The 25357-nt window shown below is 33.9% G+C and overlaps 1 protein-coding gene across 1 annotated transcript; it reads right to left on the reverse strand.

Annotated features, from left to right (window-relative positions):
- Positions 1-21306: 21306 nt before the first annotated feature.
- Positions 21307-24975, reverse strand: LOC128240629 (uncharacterized). The gene is made up of 4 exons (XM_052957339.1): positions 24833-24975; positions 23598-23640; positions 22215-22315; positions 21307-21970 (listed from the first exon to the last, which is right to left on the reverse strand). The coding sequence occupies exons 1-4, from the start codon at positions 24885-24887 to the stop codon at positions 21762-21764; spliced, it is 408 nt and encodes a 135-aa protein (XP_052813299.1). The 5' UTR covers positions 24888-24975; the 3' UTR covers positions 21307-21761.
- Between the last annotated feature and the right edge of the window lie 382 nt (positions 24976-25357).

Genomic DNA, 25357 nt, shown 5'->3' on the forward strand with positions numbered 1-25357 from the left:
GGAATATATAAGTTTAAACCATTTCACAATGTAAAGGATATAAAGCATGTTCAATTTACAAATAATATTGGTGTTTAGAGTGTTTAGTTCAAAACATAGTGAATAGTAACATAATGAGAATAGTCGTATTATTCTTAGACAAAATATATCACTGCAATTAATGTACCGAACGTGCCTTTGAAGGTTCGTATAAATATTTGCTTAACATAAATAGTTCAGATGTATTTTCTGATGACAGTAACTGTCTATAATAACGCTTTATATATTTTTCCCTAGTTTGTTGGTAAAAAGAGAAATAAGGATAAAATTGAAGTCATGTTCAATAAAATAATCTGTGTTACAAATCTGGCATACACGTAAATGTCTCTCTATTTTATTTTGACAATACCTTCCTGTATGGACTCTTAGACTATGAGCAGACACGCGTAGTTTGGTAAGGGCAACTACAAGGTGTTGAAATAATATTTTTTAATTACATACATAATTATATATGGTCAGTACACCATTTGTTATTTATTTAGAACATTTAAGATGAATATTTTCTAAAAGTTTAGACCAACTAAAGCCCCAAACTTCACAACCATATTAAACAATTGGGGGAAAACGCATCGAATAACTGTAACGCTACTTTTGGCATAATCTCGTATTGTTTAAGTTTGCTTTACAACGTATTCATTGTTTTCAATGCCTTTCCGTGCGAAGGTTATATATTACGATAAAAAATACCAGTGTAATTAAATGTGACCCTTGATAATTAAAATCATTTACAACGTCGACGGTTTTATTACCATATATCCATCACTCATTTCTATTTGAGCCACCTCTTTTTCTTAATACTACTGTTTTCGTCTTCCCAGTTTGTACTATCATCAAAAAGTATATCTAACGAGGTTTGTAGGATTGTGGTGACGTGCCTAATATACAAATATCGTCTGCGAACAATAACATTATTAGACATAAATCATTCATGTCTATGACACAATTTATCCTATTTTGTAAAATATAGCTCTAGGTCCTCGATGTACAATGAAAATATTATCAGATGAATTATCTCCCCCTGCCTTAAGCCTAATGCTATGTCAAAGTAGTCTGAATATCCATCACATCCTTTTACACATGATCTAACATATTGATACATACTACGTTTGATTCTCAGTATTTTACCATTTAGCCAAATTTATCAAAACAGCATTTCAAATCAATTACAAACGTTTATTTGCAATTAAATAGTGATCGATAAGTGAATGGAGAAATAAAAACAGCCTCAACAGTGAACCTTCATTTCCTGATTCCAATGACATTATTTTGGCAGAGAAGACAGTCACATCATACAACAAACTGAACTGTTTTGATAGTTGTTGTTGTTGTTGTTGTATCGACTTGAACAACTAGAACTGTTGCATACACCAGTTGTTACAAAATACCAAATACCATTTCGTCTTGATTAACAAAACAATTAAGTGTTTATGATTAAACTAGTTTATGTGTGTTATAGAATTATTAATAAAGTGGAGTTGAGCTGAATCAGGGTGTTTTTTATAGACTAAATAAATCATATCCCTATTCATTACAACGATTCTGCCAGTTACGATTATGCTATGTTATTGCGATCAATCTAAATTCAAATTGCCTATTATTCGTTGCCTTTCAAGACCCTTTATCCTCGCATGACCCAGAAATATAAATATTAATGAATTTGCAATTCGTGAGCGCGCCATGCAAGAAAAGAGTTATGGCAAAGCTATTACAGTGTATTCACTTAATACAGTTATATTGATTTCCTTTTGTATCTTATGAATACCCAAATTGTTATAACAAAATATTTCTTGTCGTCATCTTTCGTTATTAATTAGAATTCAAGCAAGTGGTCGTTTTCAATCAGACCGAGACTTAGAGCATTTTGGTTGGTAATAAACTAGTTTCACAATCTGTGTATCTGCTGTGACAGTTTCAAATATAAGGGAAACCAGCTTTATCATTTGTGTAACGAAAACCGACACTGGTTTTTGAAACTATCGAAGCCCCAACCCGAGGCGGTTTCGGCGATTCGTTCCATTCGGCGGTCAATGATCCAACACGTGTGTCCAAACTCCATTTATTTACAATAGGAAACGACTATCTGCGGTATCATTCTTTTAAATAAATTCAGATAAAATGGATGCCTGCAGATGAGTGACAATGTTCTAGAAGCTGTACAAAAAGCCATGCATTTGTTACTTCAATGAAAACTTTCGAAGCGGTTTCAAACCCGCCGAAAACTGAAACTGTCAACACAAACGCATTTATATTAATACCAAGAAAAGTTTCAAAACAATATAACTACTTTTCAAAACTTTCATTATAATTAATTAAATTGAATTAACATTAAATTAAAAATTAAATAAAAAATTAAATAAAAAAATGAAATAAATTAAATTAAATTAAATTTACTTAAAATAGAATTAAAATTTAATTTAAAAATAAATAAAAATAAAATGTGTTTTTTTTTAAATGAAAGCTTAAATATTATTTAGTGAACGACTTAATGTTATTCTTGGAAAAGCAACTACAACAATGAACCAATAGTATAGCATAAGTATTTAACAGCTCTCTACAGTAAGATCTTAGCTTAGTAACAAATTCGGACTGAAAAGTTAGGATCCTGCTGTACCAGAAGATCATAGAATTCAACATAGTATTCTATTCCTCAATCTATTCATAAATAATGCAGTAAATATATTCATAACATACAACGTATTCAATAAATAATAGTATCTATTACAGGTTAATAATCTCTGCCCACAAGAAAAATTCTAGAACAAAATCTCATCCTGACTAAGCAAATTTTATCTATCGTCCAACCATTTTTGGTTAGGACGAAAGAAGGTAATGACTTACCTGTAAGATCTGCGCTCTGAGAGTAATTTACACCCACACGGACTTAAGTATAAAATGACCACTCTCGCACGCACACTCCAGAAGTTATTCTGGTTATCTTACAGGTAAGAGTACAATTTATTATTTTAGGAATATATTACATTATTTTATTTAGATTCTTTTTTCATAAACTGTTTTAAGTCTTTCTTATGAAAATGTACTGAGTTGTTTATTGAATAAGATTAAAAGAATTATTTCGTCAATATGTTTAGTATTTTATTTGATTTTCTGTTTGCTTTCATATTTCTTGAACTAATATAATTCTAGGAATTCTTCAACAGTATTGATATGTTTTAGAAAAAATCATTTATATTTATTCTAGTCACAATAATGAATTTTGTTTCTATTCGCTATGTTAAAGAATTGTATCATGTTATTCATGTGTTGCTTTCAATTAAATTTGTTATTTTATTGTATAAGGTATTTAGCACAAATTGTTACCTATTGTGATCTTTCTAATAAAGAAGTTATTCTGGTTATCTTACAGTTTTGTCTTCTGGTCGCGTTTCGGATTGAAAGACATAACCTGGTACCTCTCAATGAAAATTGAAAAATGAATTTGAGCTTCGCTTCCCCAGTTGGTACGAACACCAACATCAGTAACGAAACCAATCCGTAACAATACAGTTAAATTAGGACGACATGTGAATGTGGTGTCTGTACGGTTGCGCCTTTAACATGGTTTATATTCGAATGTTCGACTTTTTCACTTGACTCTGTAGTCTGCATCGTATTATTGGGTTTCCGAGGTTTTTAAGTGACGTTTCTTATATTCGGAATATATATGTTTGACAATATCTATTACAGTAAGACTACAGTACGCAGATATTGATAGATGATGTTGCGATAGAGCGCTCAAACTACCTCTTAAATTCCTAAAGCATTGGATAGCATATTTCTTGGATTTTTGGAATAAATAAGCAGTAACTCCACCATCAGGAACTAATTACATATTGCCATATATCTTATTCTAGCACACCGGATAGGCATTTCCGGTGATTTCAGCCGTGCTGGAAAACTCCATCTGGCATCCCCCCATGCCAGATGAGTTACGCGCTGTGACGTAATACTTTCAATTTCTATTATTACTAAATGTAACCATAGTTATGCGATTTTAATAGATGAGTTCCATTAACATTAACTTCACAAAAATATTCCTTAAAAACAAAACAAAATAACCCTTAAAAGACGTGATAGCGAAGGAACTTATTGACGTATGCAGTGAATACAAATTACTGCGCGTCATGACGTCAGTAAACATTATCGCACGCGCTTTTTGGTGAAATGTACAAAAACGCGCTTTCTTATGTATTTTCTTCACAAAAAATGTTATTTAAGGTATGCTAGAAAAAATATCTATCATGTGTGTCCGTTCCGGATAGAAAAATCCGACCCTCGGGCACGCTGCGTAGCCGGTAACTCGGCAAGCCTCGTTACCTGGCAACGCAGGTGCCCTCGGGTCGGATTTTTCTATCCGGAAAGGGAACACATGACAGATATTATTAATCCGGAACGGATACACATGATAGATATTTTTTCTAGCATACCTTAATTTTTTTTTGGCGAAGAAACTGCATAAAAAAGCTCATTTTTGTACGTTTCACCAAAAAGCGCGTGCGATAATGTTTACTGACGTCATGACGCGCAGTAATTTTTATTCACTGTCAACGTCAATAAGTTCCTTCGATATCAAGTCTTTGAAGGGTTATTTCGTTTTGTTGTGAAGATATATTTTTGCAAAGTTAATGTTTATGAAACTCATCTATTGAAATCTCATAATTATGGTTACTTAAAGTATATAATAAAAGAAATGAAAAGTATTACGTCACAGCGCGTGACTCATCTGGCATGGGGGTATGCCAGATGGGATTTTCCAGCACTGCTGACGTCACCGGAAATGCCTATCCGGTGTGCTAGAAATGCCTATCCGGTGTGCTAGAAAAATGCGTCCTTGCCCTTTTTGTTTATACAAATTGATATTATATACACTGTAAGACAACCATTGCCTTTTGGCAAAGTTCAACACTAGTCAAGTGCGGTGTAAGTAATCATCATTTTCTTGACAACTTTAACATTTATCTTTATGGTCTTGCACTCAGAGTTAAAGGCAAACTAACACAAATCTTTGTTTCGTCTAGCCACGTCCGTCAAGTTATATTAATTGACATAATCTGATCTGGCGTGACAGTCAATGCTTCTTTTAATCGGAAAAGTGGACAAAGCCTAAGCCAGTAAGAGCCAGTAAGAAGATCAGAGATGTGTTATAAGAAATATGAAAATTGTGATTAAGCACCTAAATGGGTTCCGAATGGTATTATAACACACTGCTAATACTTGGGTTATGGTCTCAAAGGTTTATAACAACAACAACAAGAACAACAACAACAACAAGAACAACAACAACAACAACAACTTTTAATGCATTCAGGCAATAATGCATATAGCATACAAAACAGTTTATGAGCAAACAGGTAGAACTTAGCGAGAAGCATAAAAATAAAATGTGAACATAAAGATAAATGATTGTTAGTCAGTAGTAGTAAATTATTTTGCAATTAAAGGTAAATCTAGAATGCTTAAATAAAACATTTTGTTATTAACGATTTCATGGCCTGTAAACGCCAGCTCCACCACTTTACGGTGGTGCAAAGAAAAAGAACTGTCGACACTTCCGTGGTGGAGCTGTGCCCTATGTTTACATGAACAAACGTGAGTATAACTTATATTTTATTTGATAATTTCATTTAACGGACATATTTCGAAAATCGGAGAATGTGGTACCGTGTAAGAACACTTCTACTGTAGGCTGGTTACTGTTTCGTTACAATATTGTGAAAACTGTGGTGCCAGGAGCTTTTCTCCCGAATTAGACTTGTGCATATTTTGAGATCTGATTGCATAGCAAGTAAATTTCGGTGCTTACACACCCCGTAAGAACATTCTCACGCATGCAAACATTACTGTTATGTATAATACCTATGCCGGAACACAACAAAACTAATAAACACTTCTTAAAAAGGAAAAATGCAAATATTTATAAAAGTGGTGGCGCTGTTGCCCTAGTGGTGGCGCTGTCGAGTAGTGGTGGCGCTATCGAGAATGTTTTGCGCATGAAGTAATATAAGAAGTTAACGCTTTTGGAATGAATACAAAAGTTGCTATGTTTATCATTCATTGAACATTATGCTGGTATGCATACTACTTGCGGAAACAAAACTCTTCGCGAACTACCTTAACCTTACTTAAAACTATTTTGAAAACAAACGGCTACGTGCTGTTAATTTTTACCATATAACTATAAGTATCTGGTGGTGGTGTTAGTAGTTTATACTCCGGGTCCCGGCGTGAGCGCATTGAAAGTCCCATGATATGAACAATTGGTTTTGACTATGTTCATGGTTCATTTAGAATAAACCTCATAAGAGGTCATAACATATTGGGCCTTTAAAAGTTAGAAAATTTTAACATTAATTTATTCATACAATTTTATTTCCCACCAGATGTAAAAAACAACAACCTTTTTTTATCAAAAAGCAAGACAAAAAGGTCACTGTTGGTGATCTGTAAAAAATACATGTATTGCTGCATATTTAACTGTCACAGGTCTTTTGGTTTATACCTGATTTTAGCAAAGCTGTTTACAATATTCATTAATTGAAATTTAGATAATTTTGATCATTAGACATGATGTTTGTCAGATTTGTCATTGCAAACACAAATTATTTTAAAGTTTATTGAAAGCATCGTTAAGATAATTCTGTAATGAAAGCAGAATTGTATTTGCCCTTACAATCTAAACAACGCATTTGTTCATAATTAACATTTTGCAACTTTTTTGGCGGGGTGGGGGTGGTGGTGGTGGTGGCGTATGTTTTTGTAACAAACAAATAAGAATATATTCTCTATTCTCACTGAGATATTTTGCAGACAATTTTCCAGAGCTGCTTGGCTGCATATTGTTCATATACAGTCATAATTATTAGTAATTGATTAAATGTTTTGCCATGTTTTACCATCATATTTAAATAGATTTTTGCCCATTCAATTCTATTTAAAATTATAATTACCCCTGCTTGTTATATACTCCAGTGCAACATTATTGATATGTGATCATTTTTAGATTGACTATTCGAAGAATAAGGAAAGCTATCCTAGTCACCCGAATGTCAGCGTCAACATTACCACTTATGTTAAAGTTTGCGTACCACCTCAAATATAAAGTCCATTGACATACTGTTTTGAAACTTCGCACGCTTGTTCAACATCATGCTCCCAACCTTTACACATGAGGAGGTCACTGTATCAAGCAATTTGACAGAATTATGCCCCTTTTTTACTTAGAATTTACGTGTAAGTTTGCGTACCACCTCAAATATTTTCAAAGTCCATTGACATCTGGCTTTGAAACTTTGCACGCTTGTTCACCATTATGCCCCCAACCTGTACACAGGAGGAGGTAACTCTATCAAGCATTTTGACAAAATTATGCCCCTTTTTCAACTTACAATTTATGTTAAAGTTTGCGTACCACCTTAAATATTTTCCAATTCAATTTATGTAAATATCTCAGCACATCATGTATTGCATTGAAATCTAATATAACAGTGATCAATGCATGTTTCTCCAAAACTTTTCAATTCATACACCGAAAAGCGGCGGAATGGTCCAGCGCACTGTCTCTGTGACAGCTCTTGCTTTTTTTTTAAATTTATGTTCTGTTTGTAACATATTCCTCAAATGCGTTTGTGTACTTGATCTCAAATGCATAGTAGCTTTATTTCAGTTAATTAAGAAGAATAACTCTAAACTACATATAAAATATAACGTAATGGATTATATTTAATGTATACACTATTATTGAAGATTTTTGCGTATACACTAAATAAATTGTAAACAGCAACAAAACTGCTTGTTATTTAAAAAGTTTTATTAACATATACAAGCACATCTGAAAACAACCACAAAGAAAAAAAATCCATTTAAGATGCTCATAACATAAAATGAAATATAACTAAATAAAGCATCACATAGATTGACAAGAAAATAGACATACACAGCGAACAAAACACTTCCTCGCAGTCTGGAACGAATTTAAGTTTTGATAGAATTAATTAAACATGTTATACTTGGTTACATATTTTATTACATTGCCGGCGCATTTCACTGATTAAACATAAATAATGTAACGTAACCGCATAGTTGCACGATTACCGCCCTTTGTTATAAATTAGCCATTTGCGTTAACAAAGTTAAATGTCTCGCGGTGTTTTAAAGATTAGTTTTATATTTTAGACTTATTTATTCCATACAAATGTTTTATTAGCGACAGTAATAATTAAAGAAATCATGTTAAACATTATTAATTAACCGGGAGTTGTTTTCATAAAGAGTTTTAGTAAAAATAAAGCTGTCTCCCTTCATGTTTTCGCAAAGTGGAATATACCCATTTTACCCATCTTAATAATGAGCTCGTCCGCCCGGTGAGTATATAAGTGCGTCGCTCAGCTGAAAGGTTCATTCTGTGTTTGACCGCCGTCGAGGTAACTTCAAACAGTAAACCGGAAATAGTTTTTTGAAGGCAAATAATTAGAGTCTTGACCTTCTGGTTGTTTATTATTGAACACAGAGCATTGCGATCTGTGGGATAAAAAGGCACCAGGAACTTGACATCTATAGTGTTATCTAGCGTTCCAGTTCAAGTAGCCAGATACATAGAGCATTGCGATCTAGTCTGGTGAACGGAGCTGGTGGCTAGAAACTCTAATAAGCCTCATACCTGACAACTGCGTTGGTCACAGAGCATTGCGATCTGCGCGCTGACAAAGGTTAAGGTATTTTGCATCGCCAATAAACAAGCTCCCGTAAGAGAAAGCCATTCATCATTAAAGTGACTGAAATTTATATAAACCAATGCATAATCTTTGAACCCTGATTATTTGGTTGATTATGTTTTAACTCACCAATCATTTTTCGAATCATTTGTTTTAATCATAAGGCAAAGTAGCCTGAGGAAAATTTATATAAGAGCGGTCCATATAGGCTCTACGACACCGATTGAACATACAGCCGGCACGTTACAATAAACTGGCTTTGCAATCGTTAAAATGAAATATATTTGTGTTGTAATAAAGCTTAGTGGTTGCTTGCTTAGCGCAGTGGTTAGCGCACTCGCTTCTCACTAAGGGTTCAATTTCCGGCCTGGGCGCATGTGAGTTTGGTTAGTGGTCACCAAGCCGGACAATTGGGTTTCATCCGTGTACTCCGGTTTCCTCTACAATACAAAACCACACTTTCGCGCAACATCGTGCCAACGAGAGTGATTAAAATAAGTTGCAATAGCTTGTTTAATAGTCGCTGTACAATTAATTAGTTTTAACTAAACTAAGCTTAAGGAACGATAATCTTATCTTAAACAAGTTCAATACAATAAAACAAAATGTTTCAGTAGCACATGCTTTGAGTGTCTCTTCTGTTAAACATAAAGTAACAAACATAATATGTAACTTCGATCCTTAGCACTAGAAACAAAAGAAAAAAAAAACGGCACTATACAGAAACGTTTTTTACATCCTGTTTTGAATTCTTTGAACATAGCAATAACCATGCAACAATTAGTAATAAGACAATGGAGCGTTAGAATATGGTGTAACACGTGTTGAAAGACTCCTAATTTTTAATTTATTTAAACCATGAAAGGTAATTGTCTACTACAATGTATTCCAAATATCGATCAAATATAACAAGCGCGTGCTGTATTAAACAAAGGCAATCAATAACTAGTTATTGTATACCGCAACTATTATGATTAGTCATAATGTTAATTTTGCAACTGACTGTACGTCATAGCTACCCAAGCGTACTGTTACAGCTATTGAGACACAAAACATGTATATTTCAATTTCGGGTAGATTATCGTTAAAATAAACCTACTTGTAACGTCTATCTAAAAAATGAAACAAAGTTATGTTTTTAAAGATACAAATTTAAGTCAACGCGAAACATCATGTAGTCATTTAAAACAATACCTCTCTTATGAACATTCGCAAGTATTTGTGTTCATACTTATGGAAGGCTTAAACTAGGCCTATGAATACCACTTGTTTTTAAAAAATAAGCCTATGCTGTATATTTGTATGTTTGCTTAAAGTACGTATTTATCAAAGAGGGTTATAAAATAACTTTTTGATTTTCCTTAGACGTTGCCTTACGGCAGTTTTAAAGTATATTTTGAGATCGCATATCCTTTATTAGAATTAATTTAATACATTTCCTTTCAAGGACGGTAACACAATTAAAATGACATTGATTAACTTAACCAGTTATAGCTCTTGGTAATGCATGATGTTGGAAGCATGATGTTGGAAGCAGGGAACATAAGATACACAATACACGACTGCGAAACAGTGGCTCCAGCTCTTTTTTGGAGCTGTGTATAAAAAAGAGCCAATGACACATCCGAGCTAGAGCAAAAGAACGGATATCATCATAAAACGTATGTACGACTATTTCTTTTACCTAATATCACAATTATGAGGGCTTATTTGAGAAATCGGTTAATGCAGTGCCATATAAATAAGTTTAATCTTCACACGTATTTCGGTTATTTTGTAAAAATATTGTTTATGGAGTTATAAAACCGATTCTCCCATCAAACACATGCATGTTTACAAACAAAAGTAAAACATTTTCACCACTTTTCTGCTGAATTTGACAAGAAGCTTACATTTAAGATAAAACTAGTATTATCGAGTGTTTTTATTTTGTCGGGAATAAAAATGGTCTTTTTACCGGAATAGGCATTCTTATCACAAATGTATGTAATTGGCTTGGTGTGGTTTATGGAAGACTAGGTGACTTTCGACCATAATAAAAGACTTGCCCTTGGTCATGACATAATCATTGGTCTGCGTTTTTAGGCAGACTATGGTATTTAGGTACATTCAGACGTATAATCTAGGCCTGTTATATTTTAAATTTTAACTAATTATACCGGCGATCCTTTAAAAAAAGGAAGGGGACCGCTATAACCCATACAAAAGCGCAGCCTAAGCATTACCCAAGGTCATGATATAAGTCATTCGCCTGCGATTTTAGGCAAGCTGTGGGGTTTAAGTACACACTTTAGGAAAGGGGACCACTGCCACCCATACCACATCGTATCCTAGTTCTTCGATGTAATACAGACGGTTCTGGTTCCCCTTTCTCTGAAGCAAGGATACACAAGACCTTAAAATAGCAGACTTTATGTCCAAAACTCATATAGTCTTTTTATAAATAAAAGGCAATTCATGGGGAATGTTATATAACTGTAACTTATATCGTTTAAGCAATGAAACAAAGAATTTATAATATATATATTTTTTTTGGTTAAATTTTGTTTAAGTGGTGCACAATGGTCGAAAACCCAAAACATATTTTGCAACATTGGGGATGACTTTTTCGAAACATTTTTAATCGTGTCTGGAGTTTAGTTTGTGCAAAAACGTTAAATTATAATTTGTTTCGAAGATAAAAAAAAATAAACATGAACTAGAAAACGAATAAGGCTGCTAGGCCACCACGCTGCCAACTGCAAACCTCTATGCCGCTTACTTTACGCCGCTAGGCCGCTTACTTCACGCCTTTTGCCCGTCAGGCCGCTAGATCAACAACTTGCCGCTAACTTCACGCCGCTAGACAGCCACGCCACCAGGCCGCTACCTTCACGCCGCTAGGCAGCCACGCCACCAGGCCGCTAACTTCACGCGCCGCTAGGCAGCCACGCCACCAGGCCGCTACCTTCAGTTTTTGTGACGTCTGGGGGCATTTGTAAGTAGTGTCATTCTGGAGTATTTGCCAAAATATTTCAAAACCCACATTACGGTCTTATCTTATTAAACTTATCGCATTACATGTTAAACAAACAAATAGTAACAATACGTCATAACCAAGAATAAGTTAGATTTATGTTAGTCATTTCTATACATCATTTTACTTGAGCAGTTTAGCGCAGTTTGTACATAATTATACAAACTAATTTATTTAAAAAAAACATAATGCCTTTATGGTAATGCATTGCGAAACGTCACGCGAATTCATCATGGAATTTATTTATATTTATTTTTATTATTTTATTATTATTATTATTATTTATTTTTTTTTTTTTTTGGGGGGGGGGGGGGCGGGCCGGTGAGGGTAAGAACATTAATCTTTCTCCCATTTGTAGTTACGCATTCACTAGGATTCCTTTATCGAAATATGCTTTCAAAATAAGAATAAGCAAACGGCGCTTTATAGACGTGACAGTTTGAAAGAATCCATACTGATTCATTTAAATAATCCAAGCTAATTCAAGTCTGTAACTTCATTAAATTAAATTCACATCAGAGGATTACAAGTTGTCATTCTGACGACCAAAAATTATTCAACTTTATTTTTGTAAACTTAATATCTTGCAATACGAAATGTGTTCATATAATGTGCTTGTTATAATCGATCATATATAACGCTAACGCTAAATGCTGGTATTTACGCGTTATGTTCTACTAGCAACAGACACTAGACGAGAGGCACATTGTGGTTTAATGAATCATTTATTGAGCCAAACTTTTTCCCAATTGGAGGTGTATTTATGTATACATGCGGAAACATTAGGCTGGCCATTTAATACCAATCATGTATACATAATCATATACGCCTTGGTCACGATATAATGACAAAAAGTGTTTCACAAAGGGTAAAAAATCAAAGTATTCAAATAGCCAAATTACATACGTTCCATAACAGTAGGGTCATGGTGTTATAATAATTCGAATAAAATCATTAGGTTCGAGCTCCAGTTTTTTTTTCAGGGAGGTTTATGTATCAAGGAATACTGAAAAAATAATAATTTTGTGATGTATATTTAAATGCTTTTGATAATGTGACAGAACTCTTTTATAATGCTTTTTTTAGCCAGACTTGTTGCATAGGTGCCAAATAAACAGTTATGGGCAAAATAATTGACTTTATTCCTTCTTAGTAGAAATAAATGAGATTTAACCATAAATGTCATGATATTATTTTGAATTTGACTGCTTGTAAATGATCTACCATTTTTAGAAGCCAAAGGAAGCAAATAAAAGTGATTTTTTCTAACACCAGAATCAAAAACAAACAAGGCCATACCAATTTTTAAGCATTATCATGATGCATAATTTTTTTAGATCACTTTCTGTATCCGGTCCGAAGTGTCTACGGATGGGACAAAAGGCACACTATATATTTACATATGAACTTTAAGTTCAGTTACAAACCTAGTATTAACATCTCTTATTGCAAAAATGCTTACAGAACACAAAAATGAAGTACAAGATATTTAATATTTCTAAATTTCAGTAAGACAACCTTTTACAATGTAATTGTAATTTGATAATCGGACCTTTTAAGTTCAGTTTTAAGTTGCAACTTTCAAAGGTGAAAATTCATTGAATTATAATGTTGTAAATCAGTATATGTTTTAAATTCCATTGAACACCAAATGTAAGATTTTTCACTAGTTCAGTTGTTAGAAATAGACACGATGTAAATGTACCATGTGTTGTAAGTGTCTACGGATGGGACATAAAACTATTTAATGTAATACCAAGCTGCAGGCATAAGATATTCCCTGATGGTATCCACAATACTTATACTGTATCCAGTTACTAACTACTTCAATGTTTCAAGGAAATTTTAACTTAGAAACATGTTTAATTAACGATAACCAGGGCATTTTATATAGTACCCACGAGTCCGACTATCAGACCCATTCCTAAAGCAAAATATATGATATTTTTTTCCAATCTTCATAAAAAAATCCCAATCAAAAGTAAAACAGTGTTTTTACCTGTACCGGTTCATTCAACATCCTTAAATTAGGTGATGTTAAGTTTTGGGGATAACTGAATTCAGAAATCATTGATTTGCATCACATTCAGAGATCATTTGAAATGAAAAATTAGTATCTGTCATGATTCATTGCAATAAATATTTACACCCAAGAATTAAGATTTCAGCTGTTTTAGGGCTTTTGAAAGGGAAAATAAACTTATATTTAATAATTTCCTCATTTGCAGGAGACTGAAAAGCTTGTTATTTTAACTGTAAATTTTCCCAATTTAGGCATAATTGTGACGCAAATTTTCCCAAAATGCCTAGGATCCTTTTTCCAAAAATGGGCAGAAAAAGCCATGATAACTGATATATATACTCCAAAACTGAGAAACTGTTCTGAATCATATGTAAAAATGACATTTTGTCAATGACCTTTTCTTAACTACTTAAGAACTCCAGAAAATAAATAATTCATATGCCTCGGCCAAGGTCATTGTCATTACTTGAGATTGGATGTTCTCTCCAGCGAGTAACTTTACATCTTTTTTATTCGGTACTTTTCCGGACACATCTACTGACAAATAACAGTTCCTGCAGTCAGCCTATCTTTCCTTGTCTTTCTTGGTTTTAGTTTCCACTTCTTTTCATTGGTGTTGTCTATTTTCCCTGTTGGTCGCCTAACTTGTAGGAAGGAAGCAATCCCACTACCAAAGCTAGTATGATATTTGGTTATATTCCTATCAAGCACACATTGCAACACATTGTTGTATTCTGTCTTCTTTTCTTGTGAAGTGTCTCCATGACTCAATTTCACATCCTGTATTCTTCTTTTAATGTTGTTCATATTGACTGTTTCGCTCAGCTTTAAATTTCTTCTAGCACTCTTTGGTAAAATAACACCCTTTTCTTCCAAATTTCTTCTCATCGTTGGTGACATACTCTATCAGTTTTTCTTACACTCTTGTTTTACGCTTTGGTGTTGTAGGCATACTTTCTTTTACTTTTGATAATGCTCTATATTTTGTACTTCTTGCTTCTTGAATTAAATGGAGGCTCACACATCTCATTACTAATATTTCAGCTGAATTTGTGGCTGTTCTAGATCTGTTAATATCATCGTTGTCTATTGTACCATCTGTTTTTGTTTGATCAATGTTTGTAGTATCTTGGTCTGTTGAAAGACTATTTTGCACACTGTATTTTTTAAAGTTTTTCCCCATCGTCCAATTCTGTACTTTAAGCACCTTTAAGCACATTTTTCTTCTTTTTCAGGCTTTCATTATCTTTCATTTCTCTATTCTTATTGTTACACGGTGTCTGTCTAGGAGTCCGGTTTTCTCCATTAGTTTTGTTTGTGATATTGTCGAGTGTTGAGCTTCATATTTACAAATTACAATCAGATATTGATGCAACAAATAATATATTTGGTCACTGAATGGAAATGCAAAATCTGCCTGGTTGGTTATATGCTAAGCATATTCCTTGCTGGGAAAAACATGCGTCTACGGATGGGACAAAATTTTCTGTATTTTTGGGTGCATACTCAGGCGTATAATAAATTTGGTAATGTAGGTATTATGTATAAATTTCTTATAACTATTGATAAATGAGTTGTAGTTCTTCCAATTGAGGGTCATATATTCACAAAATACCATATTGCTAAGAAATTTTGGCCATTTTGTATCCCTGAATTGAAAAAGCCAGATTTTGGTAACGAAATGGTGGGTTCAGTTATTTTAGTAGTACTCCGTCAGTTTTTATGCAATTTAAATGAAATAACCAGCTACAGAAAGAAGACTAAATTGCTTACTCATTACTCAAGATATCTGATACAATTATTTTCCAGTATTTTTTATTTTTTATGTTAAAAAAGGGGTAATTTTGAAATGAAACGTTGTAACGACAGTTTTTAGCCACATTTTGGCTATTTGGAGGTTGAAATTAGAAAACGCGTCAAATCAAGCGATGAAAGTCTGTATAAGTTGAGTCGACAGATATATTCTACATATCGTGAGACATAAAAAAGACAATTTTAATATAACATGTTAAGAAAATTACAACGTAACAACAGCAAAAAGGAAATTGTCATTATATCGTGACCAAGGCGATAACGAATATAAGCTGTACTATGGTATTGAATATGAAGAAACGTCATTTCTTTCATGCTGTTCGATGAAAGTTCATCAAATGAAATGATAAGAATTCATAATCTCACGCATCCTTTTTTATAATACTGAAAAAGGACATTATTTAACTTAGTTTGACTTTAATCTAAGTTATGGCCCACGAATATTCGCGATCAAAGGGAAGAAAGCAGTTTGGCCAAATGCATATTCAATTCAAATCGGCAATAACCTTATTACGAACATTACGTAGTCAGTCGAAGTGTGAAGACGTGTTTTTTTCGGTGTTACTTTCTATGCATTTAAATATGGAATACAACCTCGGATGTATACTAATTTTGTATCGGTGTGATTAGAAATGAGTGGATTATTAATTAGGACATGTGATGGCGAATGATAAAAAGCAGAAAAAAAGAAAAAAGCCAACAAAAAGGAAAAATAGCAGTCAAGGTAGCCAAGGTAGTGATAGTGGATTTACAAAATCGAGAGCGAACAAAGAAGCCAAAAAGTGGGACACTGGCAAGGGATTAAACAGTGATCCAGGGTCAGTGAGCGATTCTCAAGTGACTGATTTGCTGACAAATTGGTTATCACCGCAGGCAAACGGCAATTTAGATAATAGTGTGTTTTATGCAGCTGGCTGTTCAACAGATCAAGATAACGGTACTATAGCCTTCCATAATATGGCGCAGATAACCCCCGGCACTCCAATGGCTATGGTCAATAGTATAGCCTCTCCCCAACAGTGCATGCAAACTCCGCAGATGTATCAACAGATTCCACTGACACCGCACGCTCAAGGAAATACACAATTTCTTCCGTACAATGGTACCCCCCTACAACACCAACAACAACAGCAGCAGCAACAACAACAACAACAACAACAACAACAACAAGGTAGTCAAGGCAATCAGGGTCAAAAGTATGTTTCAAATGCCGACATTGTTCAATTAATCACTACAAAGTTTGATGAAATGAATGGAAGGTTAGCCAAATTAGAGACGCTAGAGCAGAAAGTTACTGAAGTTGACAATAAATTGAACAAACTATGGTCTGACTTAGATTCGCGAGTTCAGAAAACGACCGACACAGTAGCGTCGCTAGAGCAAAAAGTGGATGTTAATGATTTCAACATAGACGCCGCTCAGAGAGAAATTATTCAGCTTAAGACGGATAACAGCAAATTAAAAGAGTCTTTAACCGACATTCAAGCCAAAGGAATGATAAACAATATAATTGTGGGCGGCATAGCAGAGAGAGGGAGTCAAGGCAACCCCGAAACGGCAGAAGATACCGAATCCGCTGTCCAGGAATTCTTCAAGAAAGACATGAACATTCCAAATGAAATAGTTCAAACGATGCGATTTGAGAGAATCCGACGATTTGGTGAGCGAAGGCACGGAAAACCCAGAAACATTTGCGTTGTCTTTAAGAATACAAAAGATAAAGACACGGTAAAGTCTCACCGGAAGAATCTAGACACAAAGAAAACCGGGCTTTTTATTCACGATCAATACCCCCCTGAGGTAATTGCTCAAAGAAAGAGGCTTGTGCCTATAATGCTGAAAGCAAGAAGTGACGAGAAAGAGGCTTACATAAAATACAATAAGTTGTTCGTCGATGGTAGGCTCTATACGAAGGGGAAATACGGTACTGCTGAGTAGGATCCACAGGAGGGCAATGTTAAAATCGGAATATGGAACTGTAATGGACTAACAAATGATAAACTAGAAAACAACGAATTTTGTGAGATATTATCAGAATACGATATTATATGTCTATTAGAATCTTGGACAAATAAAGATAGCAACGTAGACATTGAGGGCTATAAGACACTAAATTTTTATAGAAAGTTTCAGCACAGAAGAGCGCGCAGAAATAGTGGCGGGGTTGTTCTATATTATAAGGCGAGTATAAAAAAGGGTGTTGAAATTGTAGAAAATCATTTCGACACATTAATTTGGTTAAGACTTGACAGCGGTTATTTTGAGACTGACGAGGACATTTACATAGGATTTGTATACATATGGGGCGAAAGTTCACCAGCTTATAACGTAGTGAATTGTAAGCTATTTGAAGTGCTAGAAACTGATATAATAAAATTTAAATAACTTGGAAAAGTATATGTAGGCGGCGATGTCAACGGTCGAGTGGGTCTTAAAAAGGATTTCATAGATTTTGATGCACTAAATCCAGACTTAGATAACTCGAATTATACACCGGATGTCCACGAAGTTCGCGTTTCCATGGATACTACTGTCAACAATCACGGTCATCAACTAATAGACTTATGCATTGGAACTGAACTCCGTATTTGTAATGGACGAATACCAAATACAGACCGGTATATATTTTGTGGACATATGGGAAACTCGGTTATAGACTACCTTTTGTGCTCATGTAATGACCGTTTAATCTTAAGATCAATGAGGATCAGCGACTTCACCGTTTTCTCAGATCATGCCATAATTGAATTTAGTCTTAATGTGCGGGAGATTAAAACTGAAGAGTATATTTGCAGTGAAACAAAGCGAATACAATGGGATGGTAATAAACGAACCGTATACAGAAGGAATCTTATAACAAAATTGCCAGATTTTAATAATATTTTCCGTAATGTACAGAACACGGAGCAAACAACTATTGACAATGTTACCACACAATTCACTAACCTAATTAATGATGTAGCAAGCCCGTTATTTAAAACATGTTCTCGGAGAGTAAATATTCACCAAGTACGTGCCACAACTTCAGTCATTAAAAAAAAGATTGGTTTGATGTCGAATGCCATACAGCTAAACACGAGTACAACGTAGCGTTAAATACGTTTAACGGAGAAAGAAATGACGTTAATAGAGTAAATTTACTCGAGAAAAAACGGCTTTATAAACTGTTGATAAAGCGTAAAAAGAAACGTTACAAATTTGAAAAAATGAGACAAATTGAAGCCCTGAAAACAAAGAAACCGAAAGAGTTCTGGAAGTATTTTTGTAAGAATAAATCATCTAAAGGACAATCATTGAGTGTAAATGAATTTCACGACTATTTCAAAACTTGGTCGACGAAATAAACATTGTAACCGATGACGAGAGTGAACAATTCTGTGACCAAGAGTTACCTGATGATGACCCAATATATAATGAGCTAGATGAAGAAATTACAATACAAGAGGTAAATGAAGCGATCAGAAACCTTAAAAGATACAAAGCTGGATCAATGGATGAGCTTATTAATGAATATTTTATTGAATCTCGGGATATAATGGCGGGACATATGACAGACCTATTTAATCTCATTTTCTCATCGGGTCATTTTCCAACACCATGGATGGAAGGAATTATCGTTCCTGTCTTCAAAAAGGGCGACGACGCGGTGACTAACAACTACAGGGGAATAACTCTTATGAGCTGTTTAGCAAAAATATATTCCTCATTAATAAATAAACGACTGACTAGTTGGTGTGAGAAATACAACAAAGTAACGGATGCACAGTTCGGTTTCCGTAAGGGTTTTTCAACAACTGACGCCATATTCTGTTTAAAATCCTTAATTGATACGAGGCTAAATAACGGACGTCGTCTGTATTGCGCATGCGTGGACATGAAGAAATGTTTTGACAGCGTGAACAGAAATGCTCTGTGGTTAAAGATGTCTAAAATAGGAATAAATAGTAAAATGCTTAGAACTGTAAGATCTATGTATGCTTTTGTTAGATCTAAAGTTAAACATTGCAATCAATATTCAGATTTTATCGAAATATCGGTCGGTTTAAAGCAAGGTGATATTTGTTCTCCTCTTTTCTGGTCCATCTTTATAGAAGACCTGGAACTATATTTACAGTCAAACATTGATAGTGGAATTACAATTGAGGAAATCAGTCTTATTTTAATGTTGTATGCTGACGATATGGTGATTTTAGCCGAAACAGTAGAAGACATGCAGCGCAACATGGACAATCTTAAGGCATACTGTGATAGATGGGGACTAAGAGTAAATGTTGATAAAACAAATATTATTGTGTTTAGACGTCGCGGTCGTTTACGAAATGATGAACACTGGATGTATGGTGTCACTTCTCTAGAGATTGTAGACAACGTTAATTATTTAGGAACGATTTTTAACTGTTATGGGTCATTCAATTCAAATGTACATCTATTGTGTGGAAAGGCCTTGAAGGCATTAAACGTGCTGTTGTTCAATTTAAAAGAGTTTAGTCTTACAGCGAAGACAAAATGCCAATTGTTTGATGCGTTTGTAGTCTCTATACTCAACTATTCATCAGAAGTTTGGGGCTTTACAAAATCCAAAGAAATTGAGCGTATACATTTGCGTTTCTGCAAACAAATTTTAGGTGTTAAATTGTCTGCAAGTAATGCTGCTATCTATGGTGAACTGGGAAGACGCCCGCTATTCATAAATAGATATTATAGAATAATAAAGTACTGGTTTAAGTTGCTGTGTTCAGAGAATTGCATAATGAAAACATTATATGTATGTTCCTTGAATGATTTACTGAATAACAAAAATAACTGGTTGTCAAATGTGAAAAACTTGTTGTATATATATGGTTTTGGTGAGTTGTGGGAACAGCCATATTTAGTTGATAAACAAAGATTATATGATTGTTATATGCAAAACTGGAGAGATGATATAATGAAAAATTCAGTATTAAATGTGTATAAGGAAATTAAGGTTAGCTTTGAATACAAAATTTATCTTAATAGTAATATTCCCCACTATCTGTTAAAATTATTTACACAAATGAGAATATCATGTCACAGTCTAAGAATCGAAACTGGGCGATATGGAAGAAATCGCATTGACAGAAATCAAAGATACTGTGAACTATGTGATAATGTGGACATAGAAGATGAGTATCACTTCTTGTGCATTTGTAATAAATATAAAGTTATACGCAAGCGGTATTTACCCAAATATTATATTGAAAGACCTAACATGATAAAATTTTTAGAGTTGATAAACACAAGAAATGAGACACTAATTCTGAAAATAGTGACTTTCATAAATTGTGCGCGTAAAATACGAACTAATTTGTTAACTCAGTGATGTGTTGTTGTTGTTTCGTTGATATTGCTTTTTTTGTATCATGTATGTTTCATAAAAATAAGACTTAAAACTATGCTATATGCTCATAAATTGAATATTTGTTATCATTGATACAAGTATAATATTTCCTTTGATAATATGTTTTGATGCATGTTCTCCTTAGTAATAGTATATATTTGTAATGTATTCTAAATGTAATACTAAATGGTATATTGACTATTGTATATATGTATGATCATGTTGATGGATGATGAACTGTATGTTTAAATCCAAATAAACTATTCTTCTTCTTCTTCTTCTTCTTCTTATAAAAATGACACATGCACGAATCCATATATTCCTAATGAAATGTTCACTCATATTTAAAGTGACATTTTTATTCAAAATCAATACATACACATGTATTACAAATATACATTTTAAGTGATACACATTTTTCTTCTTACTAAATAATGCAATTATGGAAAATATTAATTACTGATAACAAGATTATAACCGTGTATTTAATAGCTGAAAACACAAATATATTAACTGATTGGTGAATGCTAAAATATTTACTGTGATCTACTATGTCTCATAAGGTAGAAATACCGTGTTTTCTTCACATTTCATTAAAATTAAACAAGGTATCCTTTATAAGAACCATTGTTTTCGACATCTATTCATCCTTATTGGTATATTAAAAGAATTGTGTTAATTGTGAAAAATCTTATTTGGGAGTAAGAGTGCATCTTAAGCATTCGCTGCAATGAAAGCAATGATTCCATATGAGTATGTTAACATTCTAACAAACATATATTGTTATATGACTTGAGAAAATCGTTAGCTCTTTCCATACGACACACTGTATGGTCCATTGTCTTGTGTTGCACCACTAATGTTTTGATCCGTTGGGAAATTCTTCTCGGTGTACGCCGGAGCTTGAACGCCGTAATCGCCGTACAGTGTTGACGTTCCTGTTGTTATGGCAGCAACGGAAGATGTTTCTGGTGATGTTTTGTTCTCTTGGCAAATCAGACCTTTCTTTTTTACTGAAAAACAAGTATTTTTAAGAGAGAAAGAGAGAGAGAGGGGGGGGTGGAGAATGAGAGGGAAGTGAGATAGAGAATTTGACGTTTTTCTACCTTACCTAATATTTACTATAACTCTACAAAACTATTACAGTTATTCGCTTAACACGGAACCGATCAATTACTCATCATCAAACTCGGCCCATATCAGCACAGAAAAGGCTAAAAGAGCCATAAATAATTATCTAGTAAATATCATACTTACAAATAACTATTACCACAAAGACGATACCCCCTACAACAAGGATGCTTGCCCAAACGATTCCGTGAATCATCCCGCATGTACTATCACAGTCTCCCTTGGATCTGGAATAAACATAAATGTATTATTTAACGATAATCGACTGATATAAACTGGGTTGCTCAATTGTGGCATTATGGGCCCGGTCTGCATAAAAGCTGATTTTGTAGTGTGTGTGTGTGTGTGTTCGTGCGCGTGTGAGTGCGTAAATGCGTGCGTGCGAGTGTATGTGTGTGAGTGTGTGCTGTTCTTTGTTCAAAGATTAATAAAAAAAAACATTAGTGCACATCCTGCATTTACAAGTAGCTCACACACGACCGCCCCCCCCCCTCTATCCAGCAGGCCAGCAGATCAATTCTGGTACACTCCTGTTGGCCAATCGTATGATAATCACAGGTTAAACGTGAAGTACTATAGATAATGTGTAGAATGTGATGAAGCGTATGACAGTTATATCCTATTAGTATAATGTGTAACACGTGATATATTAAAAACAGATATGTTTTACTTTAATATTGGAAGTCAGGTAAGTTGACAAAAGCGTATGCTTTTACGCCGAAAGATGAAATCTACAAATGATGGTTCTAACAAACAAAATAGAGATCATACAACCCTTGACACTGATTGGTTGGATTATAATCGGTGGACAGCAATTTTGTAAACATATCTTATATGGTTTAAGTGCTGTTGTTTAAAATTTACACCAACAAATTTGATTTTATTAGCATGAAAAAAACATGTCTTTTAATTGAGGGGATCCCAGCAAAGTATATTACTTGTGTGTGTACTATTACAGTTTTAAAATTAGTGATAAAATTGCTTTCGATGATCCTTCGTTGACATAACGTACGAAATTCAACGAATATCTTCTATAAAAATGATAAAATACTGTTAAAATGTTACCGTCAAGAAGGTAAATAATGTATTTGTGGTCCATATGAACAGCATACTTCAGAGCTAATAAATAACTGCTTAAAACATACAACCACATACAGTTTGACACCTTTTTCTTAAAAACTATATCGATGTTTCATTTTATATTCTATTGAGGCATATGATAAAAATAAAATGCTCTAATGTAAGATGCGATATTTTAACCTCTTGAATACCTAAATGATGTTATAGGTTCGAACGGATGTCTGTAGGTTAGGGATCGCCACCACTTTAACATGGCATCATTGCGGGTATGTGTGTCTTCGTCAATAGAGCGGACTGAGTTAGACTCTTGGCACGCACTTGGGGGACATATATGGACTGATCAGGTAGCCAGGGAATGAGCAGATGTACCCCAATATCGAAGGCAAGACAATCATGCGAATATTGCTTTCAAATATGTAGTAAACTTACGTTGAGGATGAAGAAGGAGGGCCACCATATCTGGCTTCTATATCTGCAAAGAATCAAGTACAACACAACTTGTAACAATGTCAACTCGCGAGTCTATACACATGTATATGCATCCATCCTCTTTCATAGGTTGATGCTCATTACTTATAAAAGGGAAAATAAACTCCAAAGCATTTGGTTTGAACTGAAAATGTCATTTTACAAATAAAAGATTGCTCAAAATAGTAAATAAATTGTGTATCTTAATGGACACGTTTTGTATGTTTAACTATCAATATGGTAATGTACTGTTGATGGATTGTGTAGATATGACCATATCACATTCTTTTAAACGATGCTCAGGAAACTAAGGATGTGGAATAAGAAGAACATTGGACATGTTTTGGGTTATAAAATTCTGTAAATGAAGTTGGAATGATACAAGTTTAATATGAAATATTACCCAACATATTCGATATAGTTTATGGGAGTAACATCCAAACTATGACGAATTCATCACATGACAAAATAGCAGTACATTATTGGTGCGGACAACATTTATCACAACTTTCTCAATCGAGGTGACTCGGCCATCTCCGGTACACGTGTTATCTTTTCTGTTTCGTTATCACTGAAACAACTTTCTAGAATGGTACCATTCAGCGGTGTCGGGTCGATTCGGCCTAGTGATCATTCCACCCTAGTGATCCGTTCGGCCTAGTGATCGCTGCGGCCTAGTGATCATTTCAGCCTAGTCGTTTTCGGCCTACTTTGTAGTATTAATGTTTGTGAATTAGCTTTTGCACTTTCATTTTAAACTACTTAGATTTAATTTAGTCAATTAATTTCGTATTTTTGCACTATTATTTTTATCAAATACATAAACTGTTATTCACAATTTCTCGTATATTCTCATATGCTGATTTAGCAGCAAATTATATATTTTTTTCTTTTCTTAGAAGCACTTATTCCTAACATAATGAACTCACATGACCGGCAACCAACACAACAAAAATCACATAATTTTTTAATTATATTATTTAACCCTTATGCTCATTCATGTAATATGCCATTTTGGAAGTTTTTACACGCATCTGCGTGGTAATTGACCACATAATTTAAGTGATGTTAGATAAGCGTTGTTATCATTAAAGATCATTTTATCATGTTACTAAAATTTATCCATAGACACCTCCGCATTGAAAACCCTACTCAGGTAATGTCTTATAATAAAACCGAGACACAGTCAAACATACCTTTAAGACTGAATACCAGTATCAGCAAAAAGAGCCAGATATTTTTTGCAAACATTTTCGATATCAGAAATCCTTTTTTAATATTAATTTTAAAAGTTTTATTAAATAAGACGCAAACACGATACTGTTATCCAATAATTAAAATTTTGCAATCGTATTCGAATGGTTATACATAAAAGATACCTATTATTGATTACTGCTTTAAATACAATGCCATATCGATTCAGTAGTGTCAAATACTAGTTCACGGATTACTCGGCCCTAAGACAAGTCGTCACATATACAAAGTCGGCGTCACGATACATAAACCACTAATATTTTCCCATATTTTCATATCTTTGATTCAATGAACTAGTGATTTGATTTTACAATGAGATAATGTTTGGAAAAAACAAAAAGAACATTACAACACGTTATTTGTGTATGAAATGGAAGCATGATAATAAATATTTGCTATTGCATAACTATTTCATTTAATATTTAGAATCTTGAATATATATATATGCATGGCAGTTTATGCAATTA

This window comes from Mya arenaria, chromosome 1, assembly GCF_026914265.1.
Source record: "Mya arenaria isolate MELC-2E11 chromosome 1, ASM2691426v1".
NCBI classification, from domain to species: Eukaryota; Metazoa; Mollusca; class Bivalvia; order Myida; family Myidae; genus Mya; species Mya arenaria.

Coding starts and splice junctions, on each gene's coding strand:
- LOC128240629 (XM_052957339.1), bottom strand. CDS start 24,887: ATGTTTGCAAAAAATATCTGGCTCTTTTTGCTGATACTGGTATTCAGT. Junction 22,316..23,597: donor CCTCCTTCTTCATCCTCAAC/GTAAGTTTACTA, acceptor TGTTTATTCCAG/ATCCAAGGGAGACTGTGATA. Junction 21,971..22,214: donor CTTTGTGGTAATAGTTATTT/GTAAGTATGATA, acceptor CTTGTTTTTCAG/TAAAAAAGAAAGGTCTGATT.